General features: G+C 43.5%; 1 protein-coding gene across 2 annotated transcripts in view; it reads right to left on the reverse strand.

Moving 5' to 3' along the window:
• NPR3 (natriuretic peptide receptor 3) overlaps nucleotides 1–23,613 on the reverse strand; it is a 94,688-nt gene that overhangs the window by 17,701 nt on the left and 53,374 nt on the right. For both annotated transcript variants that reach the window (XM_066602474.1, XM_066602475.1), the window contains exons 4-5: nucleotides 13,749–13,884; nucleotides 8,076–8,170 (exon numbers count right to left, since the gene is read on the reverse strand). In XM_066602474.1, the coding sequence (XP_066458571.1) occupies nucleotides 8,076–8,170; nucleotides 13,749–13,884 (231 nt within the window). The remainder of the gene's footprint in view (nucleotides 1–8,075; nucleotides 8,171–13,748; nucleotides 13,885–23,613) is intronic.

Raw genomic sequence — 23,613 nt, forward strand, 5'->3', positions numbered from 1 at the left:
CCTATGCAGACGGCCGCGATTTGGCCGTGCGAAATCTCACGCGGCAAACAAATCGCGGCATGTTGCGAGCCCCGCACAGAAACGTCACTCACCGGCCCCGCTCTGCGCATGCGCCGGCTGCCCGGCAGCCGGCACATGAAAGAGCCGGGGCCGCGGGAGAAGTGAGTGCCCGCCCTGCTCTCTGCAGACGCTCGGGTCGGGTCCCGCTGCGAGAATTCTCGCAGCCGGATCCGACCCGGCCGTCTGCAGGCAGCCTAAGGCTAGAAAACAAGACACAATAGTGCCCCCTCCCATTGGATATGAACATAGTTGACAGCTTAGTTGTCCTTTAGTTAAAATTTGGTGGTTTAACCTTTGAACTTAAAGAGGTTTTCTAGTTTGGACAACCCATTTCATTGAGCTGATCATGTAGGTAATTTATTAAGGAACAGAACTGGTGGGATACTGATCAGTTATCAGCCTTCTTGCAAGAACGTTTGTTGTCCCTTACAAGTAGAATGTCACTTTCCAGAGACCTGGCTTTCTACTTTCACTATTGTACTTAAGAGGTTGCAGTGTTGTTGGTGTTCTCATCTCCCATCTCTGCAGGTCTAAATGTAGTGGTGCATCATGGAGAAAAAGCCACTCTTCCAGACTGCCTCTTCGTTCTGGCACATAGAAGAGGGTCCTGAGCTGAGGACCTTCCTACATAACATCCATGTGCTCTAATAGAGCAGAACAGAAGTATTCTTCATAAGACCTTTAATGAACACTAAATACAGAAAAGGCACAAAAAACTAAATCGATACCCAAGCACTTCCCCTTTAAGGGGTTGTCTGAGATGCATTGTTTTTTATTGTTAAAAACAGGTCCCACATGGCATAAAATAAAAGACCTCCAGGTATCTGCTCTGATGTGCTCTTTACAGGCTGCAGTAGCCAATGATAGGGCTCAGCAATCCGGACACAGTGCAACAGGGTGATATAACAGGCTGCTGCAGTCTGTAAATACTACATTACAAGGGAGACCCGGTGTTGTGGAAGACCTGCTTTTTAAAAAAAAAATCTCAGCCAACGTCTTTAATCTTAATCCTTTCTTTTGATACTATTGTTTCTCATAATACAATTAAAACTGAAAAAGTTTTCTCTGGTGTCCCAGGAGATCAGCCATGCCTTCCCTTCCTCCTCCTCTTCCTCGCTTTCCTGTAATTGGCTGTAAGACAAATGACTGCAGCAGAAGCCTCCCCCCTCAATAGGACAAAATGAATCTTAGGGAACCAATCCTCAGGAGTTAACCTTGTGTTTCCTGTAGGATTTCTACAAGTTAGTTAATTTTTAATATTCATTTCTAGGTTTAGTGTTCCCTTAACCCTTTACAATCCAATTTTATATTCAAGGTTTCCTAGGGGGCTTTCTCTTTCTGCCATTATACAATGGCGCCATCTGCTGGCTAGAGCCAGTACTGCGGTATGGGACATGCTGGAGAGGCCCCTTACAACAGAGCGTCCAGTAATATGCAGTAAGAATACCCTGCCGGACGTCTGCCAACATCAGAGCTGTACAGCCCTAAATCAAAATGTCTTCAGACGTCAGACAGTGGATTGGAAAGGGTTAAAGGCTGCCTAGAGACAATCTAAAGAGATGTTACCCTAAAATCAGTGATTTGACTTCTTCTATTAAGCCATTTAATATTCTATGCAACATTTTAATAGTCATATGATAGACCGCTAATATAATGGCCATTACAGCTCCAAGAACTGCTAAGTCTGTTTAGCTGCGGCATAACATGCATGGAAGGGAGGGAGGTTACTGCTATTTCAGAGTAGAATTGTGATTTTTGAGCACTTCACATAGGATCTACCACTAGATGACTCCATAGTCTTATTTTTCGTAATATGCAGTTATGCTTTTTAGCACACAAAAACTGCCTGGTGGGTCTAGACACCGAGCGATCAGAAAAGTCAAAGGCCAAGTTTTCTCACTTGGCTCCATTCATGAAGATAGAGGCTAGCCAAAAGTTCAAAAAATTAAAAGTAAATAGTTCTCAGATTTTTCCTATATGTGCAAGATACAGTGAATGTAATAGCTAAAGACGAGACTAGATTTTATTATTTTAAATTCTGTTTGTGGCTTATTTTACTAAATTGTGGTCGGAGCATGTTTAGACTGTGGTAGGAACATGTACATGATTAACACAGACGGGTACTGTGCAAGCAAAGTGTGACTGATCCTTAAGTAATCATAATTTAATGATAATATTTCAGAATTCGATTCCATTCCGTAAAAACCCAGAGAACACAACGATTGTTTGCATTTTTGTCCGGCGCATATTTCTGACTAAGAATGTCAATTATGTGAAAACATTCACAGTCAGACAGCAAAATGTGCTTTGGGTTTATGCAAAAACTGCAAAGAGGTCAAGAGAATAAAACGTGTTGATTGCTTTCCTGGCAGGGATTTTGGTCTATATTGAGTGCAGCAGCTATAAGCCATGTAAAGTTAGTAACTGGGCCCCTATATTTGGAAAGCCCACACCCCCATTGATTTATTATATATACTTTATACAAACAAGAGGCAAAAGGTTAAAGCTCCTGCGCCCCAATGCAAAATCTGTAAGAGGGTCCCTACCCACCCATGTGGACCTTTTGTTGACCAGATCTTGGTTCCCCTTCACCTTGGTCACTGCAATACTATCAAAAGTAGAAGAAATAGTCAGAGGGTCTTGTTGCTCCTTTGCCCTACAAAGAATGGAATGTGGTCATAAAAAGCCCCTGGTCTTTGATGCTACGGATGCACCAATAATGGCGGTATGAAGCAGCATCAAGTAATGGCACCATTGCACTTTTGCTGTTAGTCATTGGTGAAGCTGCTGCCATAGACAGATACTGTAGAAAGGGTCTAATAATCACCGTTACAAAAGGTTAAGCTGGCCACACACTGGAAACAGCTGTTGGCCAAGACCACTATCCCCCCTGACTCCCAATAAACATGCATGCACAGCGTGGCCAAGTCTACACGTGTTCTGAGAACTTATTCACTGTAAATGCCTGCATGCTCTGAACGATGAGCCATAATTCAGCCGTTGTTCAGATCATGCAGGCATTAAAAAAAAATTTTAAAAATCAAACGACAATCTGCCCGTTTACTGTAAATGGACAATGACGGCCTGGAACGATTTTTGGCCCGCTCCTCCCGCATTCACTGAGCGATGATCACTACTATGTAAAAGCACAGGAGTGACCATCACTGGACAGCTGTTGAGCACATCTGTGTCCAAAAGTCATCCCGTTCAAAAAAGGGGCCTAAGTTGCTGCCAGACATCTTTGGCAGTGGCCTATCAACCTGAGAACAAAAGTATTTGGCATGTTGAAATCCTCCTGCCTGATCCCTATCTTCCTCAACATCTACCAATGTGGAGAGTCAGGAGGTCTCCATACACATGAGATGATCAGTCTGTCCTGCTAAAATCGGAAGGTTTGATCGACATTGTAATGTGTATGACCAGCTCTCAGAAGAGGCTATGCCTTTTTTGGAAGATCTAGTTCTACAATATCTGAAGAGCTGTAGCTTGACTTAAAGGGGTCGTGCCAAGATGGCATTCCCTGGTCATATGCCCTCTATGTCCCAGAAGATAGAGCTAGTCAGCAAGAGTGACTCCCATCCTGGTGGATTTTCTGCCATCTTGTTTTTACAGAAAGGGGATTCATGTCAATGGTCATCCTGTATTAGATTTCCTCTAAAACCGAAATGTCAGGCTAGCCGCAGCCCTGCTGGCAGGATGGGTTGGCTGTCGGTGTTGCAGAGAGCGGTACTTAGGGCAAGCATGTGATAACTCCAAGCCCTGCATTCTCCAAGGAGTTGTACATGTTGGTACAACCCCTTTAAGATGCCGTCTGCTAAATGATTGTTTGTCCAACAGTGGTTTCCCTCAGGTCCCCCATACGCATGAACTCATGGCTATATAGGGAGGTAAGTTGCCATCAAACAGCTCTGGTGCCAGCTTATCTTCCTGGTGAACAAAAAGATTCAGTGTTGGAATTGAACATCCTTATTCCTTCTCTTCCCAAACATCGTGTCGGGAAAAGCTGAGCCATCCCATACACAGAGTCGTCTACTCTTTATTCGAGAAACGACTAACATTAACCCTTTCCAATCCAATTTGTATTCTGGTTTTCCTAGGGGGCTTACTCTTTTTCTGCCGTTATACAACAGCGCTATCTGCTGGCCAAAGCCAGTACTGAATGAGGTGACTCGTTGGATAGGCTCCGACAGCAGAGAGGCTGGCAATATACAGTAAGAGAACCCCAACAGGCGTCTTCCAACATCAGAGCTGTACAGCCTTAAACCATAATGTCTTCAGAGGTCAGACAGTGGATTGGAAAGGGTTAATGTTTCCGGGGGGCCTTTAGTCCATTGTACAGAATGTCAGAATTGCTGCTCTATATCCCACAATGGGTTATAAAAACATCACCTTCTTATAGGGCTTTAGTCAACAATGCGCTCATCTCAATGTATACTTTTCCGAAGCCCATTGTATTGTCTAGAGTAATGGCTTGATATTAGATCTGGCCAATTTACATACGTAATTCCTATATTATGCACAGTCTGCTGAGAGCGACTTCGTAAATCAAGCCTATTGGTTTCAGTGTTGCTCTCCAGCTAAGGTCAGAAGGAAGGAGGGATATCCATTAAGCTGCTATGGTTTCAGCATGGGACGGTGCGACATGAATATTTTTTCAGGTCAAAGGAAGTTCGTTGGCTCGCCTCTCATACTTAACATAATGTGCAACAAGTAATATCCTTTTTAAGAACAAGGATCACATTTTCATGCATTGCAGACTCGTAATCGCGCTGCCAAGAGAAGATTGTAGCGAAAATACAAGTCATAATTTTGTAGAATAAGCACTATGAATATCATGTATGTTGGAATTGCAGATTTACAGTGGATTTAGTGCGCATACGAAAGAAGAAAAAAAATGGACACATTTCAGCTAAATGCAGTTTCTCATTGTAACTCTGTAAACCCAGCAGGAAACTGACGACAACAACAGATCTTCATACTTCTATGAAGACCACCACTATTACCGCGGTCTACAGAAGCATTTAAACCCATCATCGTTTTCTGGTCTAATAAACCCTCTACAAAGCGCTACAGCACTTCTGATGTGCGACAACTAGGTTTTGTTAAAATAACAGTTACTGCTTTCTACCCAAAATCACTGTTTATGCCCATGCGCTTTGGATGCTAATTACATCCCAAATGTTAACGGTGGCGGTGCTACAAGCCTCCAAGTAAGGTAGCCCCTCTTTTGTCCATGCTCATTCCCCCTTGATTGACAGCCCACAGTGCCCCGAATGTCAGTGCTCACAACATAGGAGTCCCAGGCATGCAACTTTACTCATCTATTCTGTTTATACTTACAGCAAAAATAGCATAGTACCGTATGAGCCAGAAAAATCTTGGTAATACTAGGCAAAAGTTTTATAGGAGGGGATTCTTTTATTGGCCAAGCAGAAATATTACATATGCGAGCTTTCAAGGTTATCTAAATCCCTTCATCAGGCTTCAACCATAGTGGCTGCTATGGGGCCCACGTCTCAGGCAGCCTGGACCCCCTGCCACTGGTTACTATAAAGTGCGGAATGCTGTACAATGAAAAATTACATTATACTGCCCTTTTTTGACGCTCTGGTCCCCACCACACTGCTATGCCCTTGCCTCCCAACATCCGATCACATTGTACAGCAGAGGCCAGGGATTGTCCACAGTGATCACGTGCTTAGATGGCATAGCACAAATATTGATATAGGGCCCAGCCTTTTCTAGTTACCGATATGTCCCTGATCTCCCAGCATTAATTACTGGACTGATGTCCAAATAAAGTGCACAGTCGTGGGCAAAAGTTTTTGTTTTTTTTACAAAGTTTGCTGCTTCAGTGTTTAGATTTTTTGGGGTTAGATGTTTCTATGGTTAGTGAAATAGAATTATAAGCATTTCAAAAGTTTTTAAACTTTTGCCAAATATGTCAAGGTTAGGCAAAGACTCAGTATTTACAGTGTTGACCCTCCCCCAGCCCTGGCCTGCTGCATATCGGATCTGGGCCAAATCCTGACTGATGGCGACCCATTCTTCCTATTCAGTGCTTGGAGTTTATTCCAATTTCTGATTTTTGTTTCTCCACCTGCTTTTCAAGGATTTACCACAGGTTCTCAATGGGATTGAGGTCTGGAGAGTTCCCTGGCCATGGATACACAATTTCAAGGTTTTGTTCACCGAGCCACTTAGTTATCTCTTTTGCCTTGTGACATGGAGATCCATCATGCTGGAAAAAGCATTGTTCATCACCACATTGCTCCTAGACGGTTGGGAGAAGTTGGTCTTGGAGGATGTTTAGATTCCATTCTTTACTAATGGCGGTGATCTTAGGCAATATTGTAGGTGGATGAATAGTGACCCATATATCAATGGTCTCAGGATGCTTTACTGTTGGCACGACACAGGACTCATGGTAGCGCTCACCTTTTCTTCCCTGAACAATCATTCTTCCAGATGTCCCAAACAATCTGAAGGGGGTTTCAGAGAAAACAACTTTACCCCGGTCCTCTGCAGCCTGGTCGCTGTACTTCCTGCCAAATGTCAGTCTGCCCTTGATGTTTTTCTTAGAGAGAAGTGGCTTCTTTGCTGCCCTTCTTGACACCAGGCCAGTCTCCAAAAGCCTTCACCTCACTGTGAGTGCAGATATACTGACACCTGCCTGCTGCCATTCCTAAGAATTCTCTGCATTCTTGAACCAATCCAGTTGTTGAATCCTCTTTAGAAAATAGTCCAGGCACTTGCTGCACTATCTTGGGTGCCCTGAAGCCTCCTTCACAACAATTGAACCTCTCTCCTTAAAGTTCTTGATGATCTGATAAAATGATTGATTTAGGGACAATTTAACAAGCAGCAATATCCTGGTCTGTAAAGCCCTTTTGATGCAAAGCAATGATAACTACATCATGCGTTTCCTTGAAGGCAACCGTGGTTAACAGAAGAAGACAATGATTTCAAGAAGCATTCCCTTTTAAAGCAGCCAGTCATATAACTGCCTTGTGCTCATTAGCACTTTCTCCTATGTAACGAGAAGATCACTGAGATATTAGCATGTCATTTTGTGGCAGGGCTGAAATTTAGTGAAATAAAACTTTTGTACCCAAGATAATTTTCATGGCAAAGAATGACTTTGCACTGACTCTACATTCTTATGAAGAGTGCTAAGATAAATTGCAAATTGTCACTATGAAAATTGAAGCAGAAAACTTTGTGAAAACCAAAATTTATGTCAATCCTGATCCAATCCGTTAAAAGGGTGGGTTGTCTCCCCCTTTACATCTAGGTGTGGGGTATTTCAAGCATCTCTTCTCCATCTGCAGCACCATGCAGAACAATGTATTACTTCACAATGCCACTGATCAATGTGGACAGAAAACGTTGGATTTTTTTTTTAGTACATCACTGAAGGATGAACCCCCTGGGTCTTAAGTATTTTCTTGGGGAGGATAGGAGTTCATAGAGTCTAGGTACAGGGAAAAGGGTGTTGGTGTTAGTGTCGGGTAAAATCTGGATCTAGCCAAGGACACACACGGAGAGGTTGCTTAGTACAGGGTCCTCCCTCCACAGTAAAGGCCAAATTCTGTACAAAAGAAATATACATCCAGCTCGAGGGACCTGCCCTGTCCACTATTGTGTATTGCATGCTTCTATCTAATCTAACACGCATGCTACAGTTCTTCACCATGTAGCTATCTGGTCTATATCTGAGAAGAACATGACCAGGCTACAGAGGAATTTGATGTGAATCCCACATTGTATATACACAGCTGAGATCATTACATTTTTGGAGAACTAAAAAGGAGTTGCTTTAATCTCCAGAAAATAAGCTAAAATTCTGGCAAACGCACAGATGGCACTCAGAACAATGCAAGTATGCTCATGTATATACACTGCTTGGTCTCCGGTCAAAAAGTTAGAGGTCGTGCAGATGAGTACAGTAGATAGGATCCAAGAAAATGAAGTCTGGTTCGAGTAATGTTACCAGAGAGAACATTGTATCTTACCTCCTGAGTACCTGCTTCAAGATCAGTCATACCAATGACTGAGAAGTCTCCATATCGGTCACCGTTGGGGTCGATTGACACTTGTCCAGCGATACCTGCAGGAAACATTCAAGGAATTAGGAAGTTAATTCTTTTATTCACTTAACTAGTCCAATTCAAACAAAGTGAGTCTGAGGATATGTTGGTTTTACAAACTATAAAGAAATTTTACTATATCTGAGACCTGCTGGATAGTTACAGCGCAACATTTCATCACGTACAGAGGATAGCATAGAGTAGCTGTCGACTCTCCTGTGTGGTGTAGTATATAGAGAAGCTGTCGGCTCTCCTGTGTGGTGTAGTATATAGAGGAGTTGTCGGCTCTCCTGTGTGGTGTAGTATATAGAGGAGTTGTCGGCTCTCCTGTGTGGTGTAGTATATAGAGGAGCTGTCGGCTCTCCTGTGTGGTGTAGTATATAGAGGAGCTGTGGGCTCTCCTGTGGTGTAGTATATAGAGGAGCTGTCGGCTCTCCTGTGTGGTGTAGTATATGGAGGAGCTGTCGGCTCTCCTGTGTGGTGTAGTATATGGAGGAGCTGTCGGCTCTCCTGTGTGGTGTAGTATATAGAGGAGCTGTCGGCTCTCCTGTGTGGTGTAGTATATAGAGGAGCTGTCGGCTCTCCTGTGTGGTGTAGTATATAGAGGAGCTGTCGGCTCTCCTGTGTGGTGTAGTATATAGAGGAGCTGTGGGCTCTCCTGTGTGGTGTAGTATATGGAGGAGCTGTCGGCTCTCCTGTGTGGTGTAGTATATGGAGGAGCTGTCGGCTCTCCTGTGTGGTGTAGTATATAGAGGAGCTGTCGGCTCTCCTGTGTGGTGTAGTATATAGAGGAGCTATCGGCTCTCCTGTGTGGTGTAGTATATGGAGGAGCTGTCGGCTCTCCTGTGTGGTGTAGTATATGGAGGAGCTGTCGGCTCTCCTGTGTGGTGTAGTATATAGAGGAGCTGTCGGCTCTCCTGTGTGGTGTAGTATATAGAGGAGCTGTCGGCTCTCCTGTGTGGTGTAGTATATAGAGGAGCTGTGGGCTCTCCCGTGTGGTGTAGTATATAGAGGAGCTGTCGGCTCTCTTGTGTGGTCTAGTATATAGAGGAGCTGTCGGCTCTCCTGTGTGGTGTAGTATATAGAGGAGTTGTCGGCTCTCCTGTGTGGTGTAGTATATAGAGGAGCTGTGGGCTCTCCTGTGTGGTGTAGTATATAGAGGAGCTGTGGGCTCTCCTGTGTGGTGGAGTATATAGAGGAGCTGTGGGCTCTCCTGTGTGGTGTAGTATATAGAGGAGCTGTGGGCTCTCCTGTGTGCTGTATTATATAGAGGAGCAGTCGGCTCTCCTGTGTGCTGTAGTATATAGAGGAGCTGTCGGCTCTCCTGTGTGGTGTAGTATACAGTGAAGCTGTCGGCTCCCCTGTGTGGTGTAGTATATAGAGGAGCTGTCGGCTCTCCTGTGTGCTGTAGTATATAGAGGAGCTGTCGGCTCTCCTGTGTGGTGTAGTATATAGAGGAGCTGTTAACTCTACAGTATTATACAAGGCAGATATCTGGATCTGAACATGATAACATGATGGATGCAGCAAGTGACTAAACGTTTCATAGATTATTCTATGTACAAAATTGTAGCATTCTAATGAGGGTCCTTCACATAAGAAAAAAAAGTATTATAATTATCTAAATGACAGATTGGAAATCAAGGCACTTTGCTTTCTTAGATTTCAGCATTCTTATGGGGAAGTCTCCAAATCTCCAGCTGGACATGATTGATTTTAATGAGCTCTGGGGAGACTGAGAAACTCTTCTAATTTTTTGGATAAAAATATTACCGTATTCTTTAAAAAGAAAAAAAAGCCAGAAATTCAGATTCATTTATAATGTAAGAAAACATGCATTTAACTTGTAATATTGGATTTGGACCTCTCAGATTTCTCCTAATCACACTTTGCACAGATGTTTCCAAAGAAAAAAAATACTTCATAATAACTCCACAATTACTCTCAAAGATCTTCGAGATAGCAGAAATATATAGGGGGGAAAGAAGTATATTCTACCGTTATTACAAGTGACGCATAATTCCATTTTACTACATTTTGACTTCATTTCAAGCTATATAAAACTTAGGCCCAATGCCCACGGACGGATTTTTGCGGCGGGCGCGAATTCCGCAGCAACGTCCATCCATAGACATGCTATGTTAAAAGATTCTTCCCTGCCCACAAGTGGAAAATCAACTGCGATTTCCCATTCACGGGGGAGAATCGCAGCATGCTCTATTTGGCGCGAAAAATAGCATGGAAGCTACCATGGAAGCCGTCTGTCCCGCGGCACTTGCGCAGTGAGCACTGCAGAAGTATCTAGACAGGTGAGTATGGGTCTCTGGGGTTCACTGCCGGGGCACCGGGTCTGATTTCACTACAAGATTTCGCAGTCGGAATCTGACCCAGCCGTGGGCACGAGGCCTTAGAAAGATAAAAATCCGAACGGTAGATGAACACTATGTTCACTTTGTGTTCATACTGCACTTTTTACAAATGGTTGCTAAACACTGTAGTTGTGTGCGATCTTGTGGAAATCAAGGCAAAGAATGCAATGAGTAGATATACTCCAGCTAATGAGCAAATGGTTTGAGAAGATTAGCTAAATAGACAGATAGGTGCATTGAATGGCGACTTTATTAGAAACCCCAGCTTGTTCACGATTGCCGCTTTCCTGGATGGAAATTAGCTCTGTGCCCCCGGAGTGCAGCAGAAAATCACATGACAAGTTTTCTGTGGTGGCGCTGGTGCTCCAACTAACATATCCAACACACACAACTCGCCATTCAATAGCACCGATGGGCTGTAACAGCAGACGACCAGCTCCATTGTGTCTAAGAGAAGCAGAAAGACGAGATCCAGGCAATAAAAAAAAACAAAGGGCAAAAATTGGAACACTAAGCAGTGGAAAGACATTGTCCGGTCAAATGAATCCAGATTTCTGTTGCCCCGTGCTGATGGAAGGTCAGAATTTGGAGCAAGCGGCATGAATTAATGCCCCCTTCCTGTCAGCTGGTCAGAACATGTCAGCACCGCCATTTTTTTGCAGCAACTATTAACCCTTTGCAATCCAATTTTGGACTCAGAGTTTCCTAGGGGGCTTTCTCCTTTTGCCATTATACAATGGCGCCATCTGCTGGCTAGAGCCTGTACTGCGGTGTGGGACAAGCTGGAAAGGCCCCCGATAACAGAGCGCCCAGTAATCTACAGTAAGAATACCCTGCTGGACGTCTTCCGACATCGGAGCTGTACAGCCTTTCATTTAGAATGTCTTTAGATGTCAGACAGTGGATTGGAAAGAGTTAAAGCTTCCTGTCCGCAGGGGCCGATATTCCTGCAGAACAATGCCATCACCTAGCGGAATCTACAGCATGACAAATAGCTGAGATTGTGAAGGCTAAAGAATGTCCAAGGTGTTACTAGAGGGGCCTCTAATAAAGTGGCCATTCAGTGTCGATTACAATGTTGCAAGGTGCTTTCATAAGTGCTATTTTGATGCAGATTTTGAAGCCAAACCAAGGCGTAGATTCAAAGAGTAGATGAACCTTTCTTACATCTTCTCCTCCCTTTATGATTCGATCCTGACACTGGTTTCATGAACTGCATCAAAAACCAGCATCAGATGGTAGGTGTGAAAGCAGCCTGAAGAATCCACTAATTGGGTAGGTAGTTAGATAGACAGATATGCAAAAGAGTCGGGGGGAAGGGGGGGTCAATGCTGTCATGGACTTATGTGACCCGGCACTATGTAGTGATGACATAGCAGTCTGTACATCGTCTGCTTGTATCTACAGATAAACTACACAACGTGCTAAAAACACAAACGTGACTCTTTAATAATTAGTAACAAGTTCTTCCGTTACCTCTTGTGGCACTTGGCAGGAAAAAGAAAGTCAAACAACAACTCCCCCAAGAATATAAGCCTGCATAAGGCGGCCACCTAACAACTCCTAGGAAAACTCATTATGCTTTGATGCGCACTGCTGTCATTGCTATCATCACTTGAGTTACTGTCACTTTTCTGTGATCATTCCCGTCTACAATAAGCAGATAACCAACTTCATGTGTATGCTACAATTTATAGTTTGGTTTTATACGGTTAGCTCTTGAACACGCAGCGTGGATGCTTTCATAAGGGACAGGTCTTTTTTTAACAGATCGCTGCAGATTCCATTAATTTTAATGAGATCCATGAAGTTTTGTCTTTTTCTTAGTAAAGCAGTAAAGGAGCTAAAAGTTTAAAGGGACTGTTCAGGACTACAAAAATATGGGCACTTTCTTCCAAAAACAGCACCACCCCTATCCACAGGGTGTGGGTGGTATTGCAGCCCAGACCCATTCACTTCAGTCAAGTCAAGCTGTAATATCAGACACAGCCTATGGACAAGTGTTGCGCGGTTTCTAGAAGAAGTAGCCATTTGTTTTTAGTTCCTGGACAACCCCCTTAGTTTCATATTATTTATGTGCATGGGCAACCGCATCTCTGGCGCATCGGGGCAACCTAGTCTGTGGCACCACAACACCTAGTAAACTAAGCACCATAGTCCCAGGCAACCTAAGCTCTGCTACCCTATTCATGAGCTTTTATGTTATCCCTATGAAATCGCTTCCATCATATGAATATACGAGTTCTCCGCAAAACCATTGTCCTCTGTGTCCTGGTACTACTGCAAACAAGGATGAATGCATGGAACAAGAGATGGATCCGGCTGCAGTAAAGATTAAACGTGAAGATGATTCTGTGTCCTGAGATAAGACAGCATTCTATATCTAGGACATAAGGTACAACGAAGTGGTGGCTGCCAAACACCGCTAAATTGGTTTTTATCAATGTCCGCCTTTTATAATAACAAGTCCAACAATGGAAATAATATATATTGCCAAAAAGCAGATGAAGACAAACCGAGGTTCTGGTGATATGCTGTTTATTGTATAAAGTAGCGTGAGAATTTCTTCCCTACCAATATTTTCCGTGGCATCACTCTACCCTCAATACAAAAGTTCATGCCCTGGCTTATCCTCGGGGCCACATTAATCATCGGGTGAATGAAGCAACTGTGGTGGACCACCCTGGGCATATCTGGAGGTTATATTGAGCCTCATGTGGCGCAGAGTGTTAAGGCAGCAGAAATGCAGTCCTAAGCTCTCGCTCATGACCTGAAGGTTGAGAGTTCAATCACCGCTGGGCTCAGGTAGCTGGCTCAAGGTAGACTCAGCCTTCCATCCTTCCGACGTTGGTAAAATGAGTAGCCAGCTTGGTTGGGGGGTAATAAATAAATTATCTGAAAGTGCTGCAGAATACATTGGCACTATGTAAATAACAAGATTTATTTATATGAGCATCTGAGGTACCTTAAGGGGGCATATGTGTAGGGAATTTGGCATTATTTACTTCATCGGCACACTGCCATGAGGCGCTGATGGCTGTCAAGGCCGTTGCAAATATTTTGATATTCCCCTTCCTAGTTGCTCATCTATATGGGAACTATACTTGGTCATTATAGGACAGTTTCCCTATAGACAAGGACCTGTGCTTCCAAGCCTGAAGAAGAGTTTCATTAAACCCAATTAACAGCAGGCAAAGATCAATTTTAAAGCTTCCGGTGTGAATGTTACCTTCATACGTTCTGTTCCACATCTGCTGCACAAGTTTATCTCCATCCTTTTTGCTAAAACCGCTCTTCACCAATTCATGTAATGCCAGGGCATAAAGGATGATGGCATCATGGAAGCCTTCTACAAACATGTTGACCTGAAACAGAAGATAACATTGAACACAATTGTTAAACCTTTCATTGGTATTTATCTATACTGTATGTATAGAAAACGTATGATCAGAAAAATGAGACTTCAAAAAGAAAACAAACTTTAAACATTGCGGTTCTCATACTGGTCATTAGAGCAGTCACAATAGGCTGACGATTCCTATTGCCTGCAGCTCATTTGTCATCTTTTCTGTGTAGAGTAGGATAGAATGAGTAGAGTCATCTCATTATTATCTCCTAGTAGTTACGGCTCCCATCCCTTTATCAGATGCTGCATCCTTCCCAGCCCTGGGAAGCTGTCAGGGCCATCCTAAGGGTGCATGTACTTGGCCTGCCTTTTAAGAGTCCAGCGCATGCACCAGGTTTTCAAGTCTCTTGCCAATCCATAAAGGTGCGAGTATATTTAAGGCATCCTTCTCCACTACAGGGTGTCTGAGCAATTAGTCTTCTAGTGGGTAAAGGTGTTTGGCTGCTCTCTTGGTTTTGATCCATGCCTATTCCACTCAACTTTCCTAACTTCGCCTCTCCTGACCTCAAATTTGTTACTGACCAAAATTAGTCTGCCCTAACCCCTAGCCTGATTCATAGTTTCAAAAGTATCTTGCCTGCCTTGACCTCAGTCCTATTCCATGACAATGTCTCTGTCTAGACCTTCTGGTAACACGTTATGGTAAACCTAACCAAGTTGCATCATCTGCCACTTAACCAAGACTATTTCCAGGATAATAGTCTGGGGTCCCCTGCACCGAAGACCAGATCCCAATTGGTGGGGTTAAAGGGTGAAAACTAGGGAAACCAAATGTTGACCTGGGTCTAGTTTTAAGCTAATTCGGTTTTGAAGCACAGCGAATCCACATCCGCTGCCATGACATAAACTTATTCCCTAACCGCAGGATTAGTGTCTGATCAGTGGGGGTCTGATTACGGAGATCCTCATCGATCATGAGAATGGGACCCTGAGTCCTCCTATAGCTATGACCATGTGTACTGGTGCTCCATTCATCGCTATGGAAGTGTTGCATACAACATTGGATCAGCATTGCACGATAACAAGCTGAACTGGGTTGACATAGGCTTTTTTTCAGCATTACAGACTATGCCACTATGTTGCAGCGCTCAGCTATCTCCAGCAGTCCCAATGAGCTGAACAGAGTTAAAATGCACATGCTCAGCTACAGTTCAGTTCACAAAAGGGGAACCCTGTTCTCAAGATTAATGGGGGTCTCAGTAGTTAGATCCACCAATCACATGCTTACTCCCTATCCTCAGGATATATGAAATTTAAATTTATTCCCCGACTGTAAACTTAACCCTTTCCAATCCTCTGTCTGACCTCTGAAGACATTATGATTTAAGGCTATACAGCTTCGATGTTGGAAGACGCCCGGTGGGGTTATCTTACTGTATATTTCCAGCCTCTCTGCTGTTGGAGCCTATCCAACGTGTCACCTCATGCAGTACTGGCTTTAGCCAGCAGATAGCGCCATTGTAAAACGGCAGAAAGACCTTAAGCCCCTCTGGAAAACCAGGATGCAAATTGGATTGGAAAGGGTTAATTGGAGCAACCAGTGTCAGGCAGCTGCTGCATAAGCAAAGAGGATAATGGGGTGCATCAAAAGAGGTCTAGGGGCACAACGAGAACATTGTTGTCTCCCTTTAAAAAAGTTACTGTTCAGACCACGCATAGAATATTGTGGACAGTTTTGGGCACCGTTACTCAAGGAGGACATATCAGAGCTTCAGTGGGCACAAAGGCGGGCAACTAAATTAATAAATGTAATTGGCGGAGTACAATACCCAGATTATTTAGTTTAGAAAATAAACAGCTGAGGGGTGACCAAATAACTATGTATAAATATATCAGGGGATGATACAGAGATCTCTCCCATCATCTATTTATACCCAGGACAGTAACAAGAGGACGCCCTCTAGATCTAGAGGAAATAAGGTTTCTACACCACCATAGAAGAGGGTTCTTTACTGTAACAGCAGTGAGACTATGGAACTCTCTGCCTGAGATTGTGGCAATGGGGAACTCTATAGAAGAGTATAAGAGGTGCCTGGACGCCTCTTTTCAGTGTACCAATATTACACCCTATAGTCACTGATTACTTCAGAAGGGTTGGAGATCCAGGGATTATTCTGATTTCTAGATTGGAGATTTGCTACTTGTCAGATTTGCCAATCAGAGATCTGGGAAAGCTGAGTAGTTACAATGGCAGCCACATTGGTAGCTACCCAAATCTCCTTATAATATATCCTAAGCAGGTACAATAATTCTCCTGATTTATCCATTTCGGCTTGTCTTATGATCGCTCCCACTTGAAGACTGCTGATTCTGGATCTGGCTCAACATACCATCCCCGGACCAGAGCAAGAATCAGACTGTCTACTCTGCACAATAGCACTCCGCTCCGTGCTGCCAAGAAATGCTTCTACATCCTCCAGATATTTCATATAAAAGCAAATGACAAGCGTTACATGAAATGCCAGAACCAAAAACAAGAAGAACAGAACACAATGTGATTGACACTGACATATGAGATAATCCGCAGAACACGTCTCCATGGGTCACCTATTGAGCCATATTCCAATTTCTTCATGACCGATGCAACAAAGCTCAGTTCATCTTACTTGTGGTTACTCATGGTACATTAAGCGGTAGATACATAATACAGCCCAACAAAATACACAGCTCCCTCCCCTGCCTCCTGAAGGGTAAATATACCTAGTTATACAGCAATACAGATTTGCCATTTAGGAGAGTGGGAGTATTTGGGACAATCAGTTTGTGTGTAACTGCCTTATTTTCAGAACAGCAAAGATGTCTAGTTAGGATCTGATCCAAGGGATTTAGGAGCACATAAGTATTAAAAGAATTTTTCAAGGACTATTATTAAAGGGGTTGTCTCGCGGCAGCAAGTGAGGTTATACACTTCTGTATGGCCATATTAATGCACTTTGTAATATACATCGTGCATTAATTATGAGCCATACAGAAGTTATTCACTTACCTGCTCCGTTGCTAGCGTCCCCGTCTCCATGGCTCCGTCTAATTTCGGTGTCTTCTGGCTTTTTTAGACGCGCTTGCGCAGTCCGTGCTTCTGCCTGGTGAATGGGGCCACTCGAGCCGGAGAGCTGGTCTGCGCGTCGTCATCGTAGCTCCGCCTCCGTCACGTGGTGCCGATCAGCCAATTAGGTGGCTGTATCGGCAGTGGAACGCAAGGAAGGAGAAGAAAATCCACGGTGCACCATGGGAGAAGACCCACGGTGCACCATGGGAGAAGACCAGCGGCGCCATCTTTAAAAGAAGAAAAGAAGAAGCTGCAGAACGCTGATGCAGGTAAGCGAAATGTTATTTTTAAAAACTAACCAATGCTTTCTTTTTAACAGGGCAGAATGTGGGAGTAAGTGGGAAAAAAAAATGTCGAATTCGCCGCGGGACAACCCCTTTAATGATCTGTCTTCAGGATAGGTCAGCAATAGCGTTGGGCGAACAGAATCAGTAGAACTCTGTTCCGGGTCCAACTTCGCTTAAAACTTGGTTCGGGTTGGTACCAAACCTTAAGTAAAGTTTCATCCAAAACCAGGTCCTACTGGTTCGGTTCACTCAACAGTAGTCTTGTACAGCGGTGTGTAACACTGTCTTACAGACATAAAAATCCCGTATGAAACTCTTAGTATTATACATGGCTTTTATGGCTGCCTGTAAGACAATGTTATACACCAGTTGTACAAGTTCTAGTGAACTTCCAGTCCACTTTGTACTAATTCAGACAGAACCGAACGTTTTGCAAAACTTTAGTGAATCGGCAAACCGAACTTTCCAAAAATTTGCTCATTGCTAGTCAGCAATATTGGATCACTGCAGTCTGCTACTCAGGACCCCCATAATCAGCTGATTAAAACCTGGGTAAGCGCTGCAGCCTCTTTGCAGGCCTGTGATGTCACATTCACATGTCATTCAAGTGAATGGGACTGAGCCATTGTACCGGGAACAGCCACGATGAAATGTACTGAGCTGTGCAAGGTATGCAGTGAAGTGAAGAAGCCACCAGAGACAGCTGACTGGCAGGGATCTAATGGTGGAGCCACACCGCTCTGATATTGATGAGGATAGGCGGTCAATAATTTAGTCCCGGAAAATGGCTTTAACATGTGTTTTCAGGTTTATAGTAAACCTGGGTAATTCCTGGTAAGCGTATTGTCAGTCACCCTCCTGTCTCAGGAAAACATAACTGAGGAAAGCCTAATGGCCTGATTAATCAACTGTACGGGCGCCGACGTCACCGCTAAGGTCATTAGTGCTCATGCAGAGCATTTACACTTAAAGACTTCACCCCTGGATTGCGGACTTCATGCTGGCTTTTCGCTCAGCGCTTCACCTTCTATGTGAAGCAGTGAACTGGGAACGTTTACACGCAATGACAAGCCTACGATCTAGAGATGGTTTTTAAGCTGGACTGAACGAATTTTGAGGGATAATCGTCCCGTCTAAATGGCCCATAAGTTAAAGTGTCTCTCACACTAGAGGTCCCCCCAAGTATTACTTGGTCAGCCATTTATCTGAATTGTCTGAATGCAATACTACATTTCTCCTGTAAGGGCACTGTACACTGCATGGCAGGAATATTTCTAAGAACTGTTTCTGAAGGGCAAAGACGTAATGGTAAGTGCGGCTGGCAGACGAGGGTGTCTGGGGACTGCAACAACCAGCATAGTAATTGGTCCATACATGGTGGTGAAGTCCCTCCCCTCCAGTCCAGGCATTATGCTCTTGTGGTTGTTGATACTACAGTTAAGGGCAGGTCCTGAACATATTTACCACCAGGCTGGGGGTGCAAGCACTTAGGGCGCTGATTCATTGGGGATGGGAGGGAATCATATGGATTAGGAGCTGCTGCTCACAGAAGGTGGCGCTCCAAGCAGATAGTTCCTTGTTCTCCAAGCAGCTGGGTGCCTCCACCACTGTGCAGCTACTGCGCTGAGGTGCGCCCAGCATATAAGCTCGTAATGCTGATCGATGTCAGGAAGTAAAAAGGACTGAAGAGCTGTAAGTATATTGGGGTCTGAATTATATTTTTGTTTGGTGTCTGATTAATTTAAAGGTCTGGTCTGGAGTCTTGAAGAGCAACATAATGAGGTTAACCGTAAGAAACATTTGTTTGCATTTATCATTATGGCTATTACTTCATAAGAGGGGGCACTTTTTGATGATCACTATCAGCCAAATTCTCTAGGAGCAGCCCCATATAAAGGGCCCCAGAATGAAGCCCAGAAGTCACAATATAATGGAATGTGAGTTACGTGCAATGTTGCATTTATCGCCTTGTTACACAATTCAATCACATTTTGTTCCTTCTAGATGTCAGATTCCATGTGTAAATAAGACATATCACCTCGCATTGTCATCGCCGTATTCTCAGTACATTCGCGGCGGCTAAACATACGTCACATGTGCTGGCAGCAAACCAGCTCTAGTAATAGAAAGCCCCGTACATTTGTGGAGGAAATGATAAAGATAGGAAATAATGGTGGCGAACAGCTGGAATATGGAGACAAACATTATCTCTTCGTGAAGGGACGTGCGGCAGTGACTGAACTGTGCCAAATATTAAACATTGACCTGTCATTTCTGAGTACACTGGAAATAGAGGGTCCTGTGGCAAATTCACAATGGAGGACAAATTTGGCTTTACCGCAATGTATGTAGATAATACAGCATACAGAAGGTAATCAGAGGATGAAACAGCGCTCCATTATTTACGACTTCCATAAGAAGAGGGTGATAATGACTCACCTGGTGCCAGGTGGGACATACCTTGCCCAAGGGGACCCACCGGCACCTAACATCCAAGTCCGCATATAAACATGATTCCTATCCAGTGGAAAACCGGAGAGCCAGCTTGAATCGATTAAGACTTCACCCGCCGGAAGTCTTCACAAACCAGGAATTAAGGAAGGAAGAAAGGATCCGGGGTAGATAATCCAATAGTCCAGTATGGTAACGGTATGAAATATACCAACTTTTATTGCAATGCGTTTTGGCTTGTGCCTTTCTCAAGCAATACACTTACAATCTTAAAAATTATATATATATACACACACATACACACACACATACATACACATATACATATACACACACACACACACACACACACACAACACACACACACATATACATATACATATACACACACACACACACACACACACACACACACACACACATACATACACATATACATATACACACACACACACACACACACACACACACACACACACACACATACATACACATATACATATACACACACACACATACACATATACACACACATACTAAAAATGCACTCCCTCAATAGTCTGTCAATTGACTTCAGAACGTGCACGGCGTACTATCTTGGAGCGCATCGTGCGCTCCAAAATTAAACGATATGGAACGCTCCATTCTTACTATCACAATCCGACCAGCGAGAACATCTACCCATTCACAAAAGTCAATGATAAATGAATTAATTAGTGGCACACTTTGCAATCGGCCTCGGGATGGACACATAATATCTTGGAGGGCAGCAAGCACTTCAATATTAGCCAACACGGAACGCATTTGCTGCACTTCATTATCCCTATTACAACACAATTGCCATGAACATTTACCCATTCATAAAAATCAATAGTAAATGAACATATTTTGTATATATTAAATCTATATAAGTGATGTCTTTATCCACTCATAACTATCACTCAGAATAAAGAAGATACATTCATACTTTAGGCGTTATACTATCATAAATGACATTTTGTGCTGATTAAAAGGCGCCAAATATTATAAAAACATTTATACACAGAATTAATCCAATAAACAAAAAAAAAATGAATATGTTTTTATATTCTTTATGTTACCACTTTACACTTTCTTCCTCTCACCCTCTTCCTTTCTTTTGGTTTCCAGTAGAGATGAGCGAACGTACTCGTTTCGAGTAATTACTCGATCGAGCACCGCGATTTTCGAGTACTTCCGTGATCGGGTGAAAAGATTCGGAGGGGGCGGGGAAAGGTGTGGCGGAGCGGGGGGTAGCAGCGGGGAACAGGGGGGAGCCCTCTCTCTCCCTCTCCCCCCACTTCCCGCTGCAACCCCCCACTCACCCCCGAATCTTTTGCCCGAGTACGGAAGTACTCGAAAATCGCGGTACTCGGGTGAAAAAGGGGCGTGGCCGAGTACGCGCGCTCATCTCTAGTTTCCAGCTCTCTCTCTCTTCCCTTCCCCACCTCTACCCTTTTACCTTCTTCCACTGCTCCTTTACCACCCTCCTCTTTCTTCTTCTTTTCCACCCCCACCTAATTTTTATATTCCCCTTCAGCTTCCCCATATATATATATATACACACATACACATACGCATACATACACATCATTTCTCCTAACTAAGACTACCATGAATTACTGATTTTCAGTATATTCTGTGATTTTCTTTCTAAACCTCAAAACCACACTGATAGGTTTACCTGGCGTACTATGAAATTGGCAAATGAGAGGACAATTCTGTTGGGAGCCCAAAAGGGGACAAGGACTAATTGATTTTTGCACTAATGAATGACTACTCTAGGAGCAGGTGATATTTATATTGGGGTGGAACTGCCCCTCTGGAGGATTTAGCATCAGTTCACAATTAGGATTAGGTTTCTTAAAGCTGCTTTGCATTGAATAATCTTTAAATCACTAAATAGATCCAGGATTACCAGCAATAGGAATAGGTTGCCATGTACATGTTTCTAGTAGAGATGAGCGAGCACGCTCGGATAAGGCAGTTACTCGAGCGAGCATCTCCCCCCCCCCCCCCTCTCCGCTCCCGCATGTAAAAAACGCCCGTCTGACTGAGCTCTTAGACTGTTCTCCAGGTTCTTGGTATGGAGTTGTCCTCATCAGGGCGAGCACTTTACTTTTACGTAGGGGTCTTCCTGTATCATAAGGTTTAGGGTTAGGTTCTCCGCTTCCTATTTTGTATGTCTTTTTGACATTTGTGTTATGCACGGTTAGTCTGTATGTGTATATTCATCCTTTTAGGATGTAGCCAATACATTCAGGTCAGATGTAACAGGATGGTCCACATGAGGCAATCCCTATGACTTTACATTAAATAGAAATACAATAACTCAAAGCCTCGATAAAGTCCCCTCAGTACACACATATCTTACAAACTTCTGTATCATCTCCACTGCCTAATTATAGAGAGATGGACTTAGTGGGCAGCTGGACCAGATGTCAAGTGGTTACAAGGCGATCTGAAGAACTGCACCCTGCAGAATACACAAATCTGGGTTCAATATCCTGAAAAGTTTCATACTAATAATGAGACTATGTCTATGCAGCGATTGGATTCTGTGCTTTATGCCTCTACTAAGAATGGTTCCTTGCTGCACGTTACTTCTAATTAATCACCAAATATTTCTTGTAAAACTTCTTGGCACTTTCCTATAGATACACCAGCAGCTTCTGCTCCACTTACCAAAGCCAGACCTGTCCTGGAGAAAATAACAGACGTTTTATAGGCATACAAGGCTAACGACTTTCTAACATTGTGGGAAATACCAAGAGATGTTTAATATCACCAGTCCATGTTTCTTGGCCTAGGCTACATAGTAATAACTATGAACATGTACAGAGAAAAGACTTGTTCCAAGAACGGATTTATTACTGGCCTGTATGAATTATACAGCTATTGACAGAATTGTAGCACATGAAGACTTTTTCATGTCTGGTAAAGAATCTAGATTCATTTTTGTAGATTGAATGCTCTGTGAGCTAAGCAGTCCAGACTGATACATTGTACATAGCTAGTCCTGCTCCAAGCTGAGAAGTGAATACAATTGTATCCAGTGTAGACAATGCTCTGTGAGCTAAACAGCCCAGGCTCCAGGCTGATACATTGTAAACAGCTAGTCCTGCTCTCAGCTGAGAAGTGAATACAATTGTATCCAGTATAGACAATATTCTGTGAGCTAAACGCCCGTACTCCTGACTGACACATTGTACATAGCTAGTCCTGCTCTCCGCTGAGAAGTGGATACAGTTGTATCCAGTGTAGACAATGCTCTGTGAGCTAAACAGCCCGGACTCCAGACTGATACATTGTACACAGCTCGTCCTGCTCTCCGCTGAGAAGTGGATACAGTTGTATCCAGTGTAGACAATGCTCTGTGAGCTAAACAGCCCGGACTCCAGACTGATACATTGTACACAGCTCGTCCTGCTCTCAGCTGAGAAGTGGATACAATTGTATCCAGTGTAGACAACTCTCTGTGAGCTAAACAGCCCGGACTCCAGACTGATACATTGTACATAGCTAGTCCTGCTCTCAGCTGAGAAGTGGATACAACTGTATCCAGTGTAGACAATGCTCTGTAAGCTAAACAGCCCGGACTCCAGACTGATACATTGTACATAGCTAGTCCTGCTCTCAGCTGAGAAGTGGATACAATTGTATCCAGTGTAGACAATACTCTGTGAGCTAAACAGCCCGGACTCCAGACTGATACATTGTACACAGCTAGTCCTGCTCTCAGCTGAGAAGTGGATACAATTGTATCCAGTGTAGACAATGCTCTTTACATTTATCAATTAAGATGTATTTACCTAAAACCAGAAAAACACTTCAATTTTTGTTATAGTGCCCTCTCTGCCTCTGCTGGTATTTTGTGACAACCTCT

Source organism: Eleutherodactylus coqui, chromosome 5 (genome assembly GCF_035609145.1).
Source record: "Eleutherodactylus coqui strain aEleCoq1 chromosome 5, aEleCoq1.hap1, whole genome shotgun sequence".
Lineage (NCBI taxonomy): Eukaryota > Metazoa > Chordata > Amphibia > Anura > Eleutherodactylidae > Eleutherodactylus > Eleutherodactylus coqui.